At 34.2% G+C, this 9,524-nt stretch overlaps 1 protein-coding gene across 1 annotated transcript in view; it reads right to left on the bottom strand.

Annotated features, from left to right (window-relative positions):
• Positions 1–250: 250 nt before the first annotated feature.
• Positions 251–9,524, bottom strand: part of LOC145276767 (matrilin-1-like) — a 147,641-nt gene continuing 138,367 nt past the window's right edge. Inside the window, exon 9 of the mRNA XM_080128021.1 lies at positions 251–480. Coding sequence (XP_079984147.1) covers positions 473–480 — 8 coding nt within the window. The 3' untranslated portion in view covers positions 251–472. The remainder of the gene's footprint in view (positions 481–9,524) is intronic.

Raw genomic sequence — 9,524 nt, 5'->3', positions numbered from 1 at the left:
ACGAATTTTGAACAAAGACCATTATTATATTGTCCACAATGAGCAAGGTATATTGCAACTTTTATGTTATTGAAGAATGTGCAGTATCAGGCATTCATTGGTAGCATCTATGGTAATGATGTTTCAGTCTAAGTCATATATATATATATATATATATATATATATATATATATATACATATATATATAATATATATACATATATATACATATATAATACATATATATATATATATATATATATATATATATATATATATATATATATATATATATATATATATTAATGTGTTTATGTATGGTTGGCGACGTTGGTGCAGAATTCTGCGATATGACCAATGGGTTAGAAGACAAGAAGCCGCCAGCGGTTCTGAAGTCTCAAATCTGTCGGAGAATGATGCGTTTCAGATGTTCCAAATGCCATTCCTTCGTTGATTCTTGTTGATCGTTTCGATTCAAAGAAGTTTTGACGTTCAAAGCTCTACAAAACAAAAGGCAAAGTGAAAAGCGTTTAAACATATTAATATAAATTAATTTATAGATTAAGCGAAAACAATTCATTCTAAAATAAACATGCAATGAGAACGCACATTCTTAAAATTAGACGGCTTCCCAACCAACTCAAACATGGTCACCCTACGTTAGATCACCAAAGTTAAGCAACGTTGAACCTGGTCTGTACTAAAATGGGTGACCATTTGGGAATTTCAGGTGCTGTATGTGCTCTCCGCTTACCACGGCGTTGTTTCCAATCGTCTATCACTTTTTCATGCCACTGGACTCAAGCAGTGCCGATTCAGGAGAGGTGTGGTTGAGGATTGCGCTACCCTTGCTTCACACACGCATTTACCCTTACAGGGAGTGTCCATTGTCTCTTGAGATTGAACCAAGGTATCGACAACATTATCGTCTTTAAGTTTAATGTAAACAAACACTTGTTGAACCGATGTCGTGGATAATCAGTTTATCTTAATAATCTTCTTCTCATCCTACCCCAGCCGTTGCTTCTGGTCATTTCGTGGTAGTAATCATCGTCTAACTGACAATTTCTTTAACTCTCATCCTCAATCCTCTGGACCCTTATCCTCAAGTGACCTTTGATCCTTGATAAGCAGTGACCCATTAGTAAATAATAATAAAAAAAGGATGCTTCCTTCTGGTCGCGTATCTTTGCTAGCCTATGGATGTCATAAAACAACATTCATAGAATGAAAATATGACATAAACTCCTACAAGGGTTTTGGAGATAGACCTCTATTGTGACACCACGTGCCACCCACTCGCCAACCCCAACGTTGTGTGTCGTGGATTTTTCTTCAATCTTTTCTCATTTTGATTCTAGCTGTGTCGTCGTGTTTTACGCATTGGCGGCTGCCAAGTAAGGCGCACACGGGTTCACAAGTACAAGATAAGTCACGGGAAACGGATGTTTTTAGAACGTGTTTAGAATGTGCTTAGTAAACGTTTTCATGTACATAATAAATTTTTTGTTGAAATATTCGCAGAGTTTTGGTTTCCTTAAACACATTCGTTTCCTGTGACTTACCCTGTATAAAAATAAAATAACACAAAACACAAGGAGAAAACACAGGATAACATTGACTCCGACATTCTTTTTGTAAATATTAGTTGGATTGAGTACGGGTGTGACACCATCGAGGAAAACTATCCTCTAAGCGCTAAGGTCCACTTCTACATCAACTGTCGAGGCTGTGACCATCAATTAGTTGATCAATTAATTCCACCATCTGCTCCGAGCCCCGATATGTGTTTAACTGTGTCCACACTCCAACTGTCGTCAAGTGTCTAATTGGCAACTCCTAGTCGTCGCCAATTGGACATTTTCGTAAAATGCTGTAAACTAAATATATCTCTGCTCATTGTTCCGTCGTTTTGTTACTTTCATTTTCCCACCCTAAACAACTTCACATTGTCTTTTCACCAACCATATTTCCTATTTCTTTTGCTATATTTTTCATTTGCTTCCTAACACATGGATGGGGTGGGAGGCACCGATAGAATTACATTATAACAAGATACATTTGTAGACTAAATTAACCGGAGTAGTTAGATAAGTATGTTTCAGTTTGAACAAAAGTGGGATAAAAATATCGCGGGAATGAGTGTGCGCCGAACGTTCATATAATGGAAATATTTTAAACACGCAGCAGTATACAATAGATAAAGAATACAACTGCGGAATTTTCACGGGTCCCACCAACAAAAAACAAAACAAAAACAAATGTGAGATTGACCGGATTCCTTCTGGTCAACGAACATCTTAATAAACATGACTACTGGTCTCATCTTGATTTATTCTCATAGCGTTTTGTTGGCCGATGTAACCTCGACCTATTTCAGATGTGTTTTGTCGAACTCGGGTATCTGCACGGAATTTCGAAAGGAACCCTTTATTTAATCAACAGGGGTGGCTTGCTCCCGTTTCGACAGCCAGGACCAGGTAGAAGGCTGAAATAATTCGCAATTGTATTTTTAGTATCGTCCTTACTGAGTATTTGAATCTCCAATCTCCATATATTTAGGTTTTTTTTTTTGCATGACTTCGTTTTGTCAGGTACGCTTTAAATTGAAACTTGTATATTATCACAGAGAGAGAGAGAGAGAGAGAGAGAGAGAGAGAGAGAGAGAGAGAGAGAGAGAGAGAGAGAGAGAGAGAGAGAGAGAGAGTGTGTATGTGTGAGAGAGAGGGAGAGAGAGAAAGAAATAGAGAGAAAGAGAAATATATATATATATATATATATATATATATATATATATATATAGATATATATATATAGAGAGAGAGACAGAGAGAGAGAGTGTGTGTGTGAGAGAGAGAGTGAGAGAGAGAGTGTGTGTGTGAGAGAGGGAGAGAGAGAAAGAAATAGAGAGAGAAATATATATATACATATATATATATATATATAGAGAGAGAGTGTGTGTGTGTGTGTGTGAGAGAGAGAGAGAGAGAGAGAGAGAGAGAGAGAGAGAGAGAGAGAGAGAGAGAGAGAGAGAGAGAGAGAGAGTTAACTAGTTTCCAAATAGGTCAATATTCGTTCATTCGTTTGTCTTGTCTCCGATGAAATTTGCCTAACGCCTACCTACCCTCAACGATAATGAGTGCGTATAATATTGCTTCATATTTTTGAACCCAACGGACCTTGTCGGGTGGGTAAGCTAGTAGATTCTTTTTTTGCCATTAACCGCGATGGTAAAAGTTGTTATCAAAGTATAATGAATATGTTTACGCCCTTACTATCGCCATTTATCGTGCCATGTCAGTAATGAAACTTTCTCTTTTGTTAATGTTTGAAAAAAAAAACAACAAAAAAAAACAACAAAAAGCAAAACAAAACAAAACAAAAAACCCCAAACAATTAGAGTTCTTGTCCAGAATTCCCACATATTGAAAAAAAAACTTACAGAAAAATCTGTATTATGTCCGTATCCGTGACGAAACGAAAATACCATGTTCCAAAAATTTCGTAAATTGATCAAGTAGTTACAATTTTATAAAGAAAAGCATTAAGTGATTAATAGGAAATCGTAGGCATTACAACATAAATCTCGCAAGTTTGAATTATGTTGAGTTATCTCACGTTTTTTTTTAAAGATTATTTTAAAAATGGCGGAGAAGACGGCCACTCTACGGTTACTCATAAAATTAGATTTTCTTCAAAATAAAACTACTTCATCAATTTACGTGGTTTTTGTAATGCGATATTTTCATTTCGTCACTGGTAAGTACGTACATCGTAGATATTTTTAAAAGTATATGTGAATTTTGAATAAGAATCAAAATGAGTTGTATCTTTAATAGTTGTATTAATGAAATATGGATTCACAATTTGAATTGAAACTTGATTTCATCGACTTTGTGATTAGTTTATATCCTGGTGCGCAACAGTCGATAACTATTGTGCTGTTTCAGTGTAATACGATATATATATATATATATATATATATATATATATATATATATATATATATATATATATATATATATAGAGAGAGAGAGAGAGAGAGAGACGGAGAGAGACGTACCGTACTTCAAACTGACACAGTGATGTATAATTTTTAATAAAATAATTGATATTAGCTCTTGTAGAAACTTACAACCGAGCACGTTATTGGTGTGTGTGTATATATAACAAGGAGATCATATAAAGAAAGGCAATTTTTAGCTAGATACTATAGAAATGTAATGATAAAAACATATGCATAAATATAGTAACATAAAAGACAATCCAAAAATTAGCCAGCAAATGTTAATATATGAGAAATAAATAAAGGGAAATAACTAAACAAAAGATATATCCAGAAAAGTAAATTAGAGTGATCTCTCCTGGATTAAAAACTAGCGTATATAGAACAAAACGGAATGTTTACTCGTAGACAGATTAACAAATAAATTCCAAAGATATTGTAGTTTTAATACAGAGGAATTTAAATTGATAATAATATACAATAAGTAATAAATGGAGAAAATACATTTGGGAGATGAATAATATGAGTAAAAGAATAAAAGATGAATAAAAGGAATCATTATAAATACGAAAGTACGGTTGTTTTAGTGTTGACAGACAAACAAGTGGAAAACACATTCTAATGATATTTGAGTTAGAAAAAACAAAATAATTTAAATTGAAAATAATATATAAAAATTAATAAACGGAGAAAATAAATTTAAGGAGGCAAATTTTATTAAATAAAATGAACAAAAGAAAGAAATCATAGATACGAAAGTACGACTGAAGGGGAAAATAAATAAATAAATAAATAAATAAAAAGATGGAGACATGACCAAAACCGAAAATTACTCTCGACATCGGAGGTATGTTTTTGACATTTAAAGATTGTGTTTGAATATGCTTTTTGTTCTTCATAGAATTGTCTGAAGAGTTTGATACATTAAAAAGTACAGCGATAACATATTTTTACTGTTTGTTAAAGATTGCTAACGAAACGGATCGGTAACATATATTCTTATGAGAAAATAAGAGAAAATGTATTTTCAAAAATTGTGAATTGAACTTTAAATACGATCGCACACACACATATACTCTAAATATCATTGAGCATCAGACAAATGTAGTATATTTGGTATAGTACTATTCATATATTATTGTCTACCATACTATAACTAGAAAAACACTACTCTTGAAATATTAACAATAAAACCATAAAAGTATATATATATATATATATATATATATATATATATATATATATATATATATATATATATATATACTGATCTACCTCTGCATTCTATATCTGATCTACCTCTGCATTCCATGTTTAAAAAGGACGTGTCCTCCATAGTATCAGACCTGCCCGAATGATTAATTGTAGGCATAGACAGATTCATATCATCAAATTAATTCCAACAAAAACCTAACAGCCAGCCATGGTTCTCCCCAGAATGTTCTGCTGTCATCGCGCACAGAAATCACTTTTTCCATAGCTACCAACGTAATAGATGTACTGAGACTAAAGCTGCTTTTAGGAATGCCAACAACCACCGTAAAAGAGTAATAAAAAATGCAAGAGAGCTATATGCTCAGTCCGTTAAATCAAAAGTAGCTGAGCAGCGGCTTGGTTCCCACCAGTTTTGGCAAATAGCAAACAGGATCCTGAACAGAAGCGTGCGTTCTATCCCAACCATCATCAATGGACCTGAGGTCATCTCGTCAACATCAGACAAGGCCAGACTATTTGCCAAGAACTTTGCAGTTAATTCTACTCTATGCGACAAAGGCCATCAACTCCCCGTATTTCCCCCTATAACAGACAACACGCTATGCAACATACAAATATCTGTGCGTGAGGTCGCCAAGCTAATCAAGAACTTGGATTCCAGTAAAGCAACTGGCCCTGACGGCATTCCAGTTATAGTGCTGAAAAAGCTCCAACCAGAACTTGCCCCCATACTTACAAAACTGTTTAAGCGTTGCCTTAAGGAGAAGTGATTTCCAACACCCTGGAAAACCTCATCAGTATGCCCTGTATTTAAGAATTCAGGTGAAAAGTCATCTCCCTCTCAGTACAGACCAATAACTCTTCTGTGTGTTATGAATAAGTTGTTGAAATCCATATTAAATAAAGAAGTAGTCAACCACCTCAACAGAAACAACCTTCTTAGTGACATGCAATATGGTTTCCGCTCTGCAATATCTACAGCAGATGTGCTAACGGTTATATCTCATAGGATTAGTGAATCGCTTAACAAAGGCTTCCTTTCCAGGGCAATTGCTCTTGACATATCAAAGGACTTCGATAAAGTATGGCATAAGGGCCTACTTCACAAGATTTCCAGCTACGGTATCACTGGAAATATTTTCTCGATTATTAAATCATTTCTCTCTGATAGGCTCATTAGAGTAGTGGTTGATGGGCAGAAATCAAAGGCCCACAGTATTAATGCTGGAGTCCCTCAGGGGTTCATCCTGGGCCCAACTCTCTTCCTGATCTATATCAATGATCTCCCAAAACAATTACTTAAATCATTCGTTGACATCTATGCTGATGACACGACCATCTACGGCAACACATCAAAGGCCATAAATGACAAAGTTCTCTCTAATTCTCTCTCCTCTGATCTTGAGCACGTGGTACAATGGGGGAAGAGGTGGCTGGTCACTTTTAATGCATCCAAAACCAAGCTTCTATCTTTACATTATCAACGCTTTGATCCCCATCTGGCATCAACTGAAATGGATGGCTCTCGTCTTGGGGAGGCTCCATGTTTTGACAAGCTTCTGGGCTTGACCTTTACTCCTGATCTGAAATGGAACATGTACACCAGGTCTGTTGCCAAGGAAGCTGGGAAAATGTTGGGATCCTTCTACCGCTCCAGAAGATATCTCACTACTGATGCAATTCTCTATCTGTATAAAAGCCCAGTACGTCCAAGGATGGAGTACTGCTGTCACATCTGGGCAGGAGCTGCTAAAAACAGCCTATCCTTCCTTGACAGAGTACAAAATAGACTTCGTGGTTTAGTGGGGATGCCCTTTTCTCTTCCCTGCAACCTCTCTCCCACAGAAGAGACGTTGCGAGTCTGTCTTTGTTTTATCGTTATTTCCATGGCAGGTGCTCGTCTCAGCTCCAATCTCTCGTCCCCCCTCGCCAATCTTTCACGAGAAACACCCGTCTGGCTGAAACTACTGTCAATAATTCCCCCACTCTTTATCTGTGCCTAAATCCAAACATAGATTCCATGAGCAAAGCTTCTTTCTTAGAACTGCACGCCAGTGGAACTCTCTGCCGTTTGCCTGTTTCCCACCTGATTACAACTTGGACGTCTTCAAGTCCAACATAAACAAACTCCTGAAAAACCGCCCCCTTAAGTAAGACACTCTATCAAATCTCCAATGCTAATGATTACTACAATACTATCTCATTGATTACTGTACACACAATAACCCTTATCCCTGAGTGGCCTTCGGGCCTTGATAAGTGGTGATCCCCCATGTATATATATACATATATATATATATATATATATATATATATATATATATATATATATATATATATGAGCAAATAGTTAATAAAACATGTTAAAAACCCTTTGAAAAAGAGTTAAAAACATATTTAATCTGAAAAGGAAACACTTAATAAGTGGATAGTCCTTATATATATATATATATATATATATATATATATATATATATATATATATATATATATATATATATATGATGAAAATAATTGAAATAGTATTCCGACAAAATAGAGAAAATAAAAAGGAACAAACCGTATTATGTGTTCATCAACGTTTCGTCTTTATTTCATCCAGAGGAAGTCTCGAAATAAAGACGAAACGTTGATGAACACATAATACGGTTTGTTCCTTTTTATTTTCTCTCTCTCTCTCTCTCTCTCTCTCTCTCTCTATATATATATATATATATATATATATATATATATATATATATATATATATACACTTCAGAATAAAATTATCTAACAATCAACTGGTATGGAAACCTGTGATTATATGTCTTACAAAATATTATTGGTAGTAATATTCTATAAGTATTATCCCATCTAAATAAAAATTGCTCGATATACAATATAGAGCAAATAAATCAAATTTTAGTCATTCAATAAATTTAAAGATTTATGACGTGACATGGTTAAATTTCAAATCCAAAGATTTTCATTATTATTCTATGTAAGAGAAAGAATACATTTGAAATATTACAACTCCTTATCCTATAGCATTTCGAAGTCTACCATCTCTTCAGAGGAGAAAATATAAGCAAATAATTATAATGGTTTACATCTTATTTGCTAAAGTCAGTGAGACATCGAAAATCACAATTAAAAGTTTTTTTTTTAAGTATTTAAAAATCATAGAGCAAGGGAAGTTAATGAAAAGGATATAAAAATTCACATGACTAAAATTATATATATATATATATATATATATATATATATATATATATATATATATATATATATATATATATCGTTATTTTCATGGTAGGTGCTCGTCTGAACTCCAATATATGCTTCCCCCCCACGCCAAACTTTCACGAGAAACACTCGTCTAGCTGAAAACACTATCAATAATTTTCCCCACTCTTTATCTGTGCCTAAACCTAAACGTAGATTCAATGAACAAAGCTCTTTCTTAGAACTGCACACCCGTGGAACTGTCTTCCATTTGCCTGCTTTCCAGCTGACTTCAATATAGTCGTTTTCAAGTCTAACATAAACAAGTTCTTGATGATCCGCTCCCCTTAAGCAGTCCGATTTACCAAATTTACTAAAGATTCCTATGATGTTGTCTCATTGACTACTGTACACTCTTTAACCCTTATCCTCGAGTGGCATCTGGGCCTTGCTAAATAATGACTCCTATGTAAGTTTGTTTAAATTTAAAAATAAAAATGCATGAGTTTCAAATAAATAAATTGAAATATAATTAAATTACATTTAATTTAAACTATGAAATGTTCCCATATTTTTGAGCTTCATTGTTTCTATTTTAATAATCTTCTTAGCTGAAATAATTATTTTTGGAAAGAAACTGAAGCGAATTACAATTTTTCAGTTTAAAGATAAAAAGGGAGAAAAGTCGCTGGTCAGAATATTGATATCTAGTTGTTATTTTAATAATAGATATAAACTGATTTTACATTTAGACAATATAATAATAGACTTCTTTTTATTAGAAATAAAATTATTTACTTACTCATAATTCGAATATAAAAATCGGGCAGATTTTCTTACAAAGATGATCAGATATATTTATTTACATTCTCGACAGGAGATTAGATACAAGATCAGGTGAGGTTTTCAAAAACCAGCCTAATAGAAGAAGTTCACTCTGGCCTATAAAATGCCTGAGCAGTCTCATCAGCGTTTCTCAGTAAAGGCGCCCCATGTGATTAGCAATAAACTAACACCTTCTCAAAGATAAAAGGTAAAGCCTAGCAGGATGGACCTTCTAGGACCGAACCTCAGTCAGACAGCAACAAAACCAATCGGCCTGATTATCGAAGACGTGCA

This window comes from Euprymna scolopes, chromosome 5 (genome assembly GCF_053919585.1).
Source record: "Euprymna scolopes isolate OS-2025 chromosome 5, ASM5391958v1, whole genome shotgun sequence".
NCBI lineage: Eukaryota > Metazoa > Mollusca > Cephalopoda > Sepiida > Sepiolidae > Euprymna > Euprymna scolopes.
This window is presented reverse-complemented; position numbering and strand designations above follow the sequence as displayed.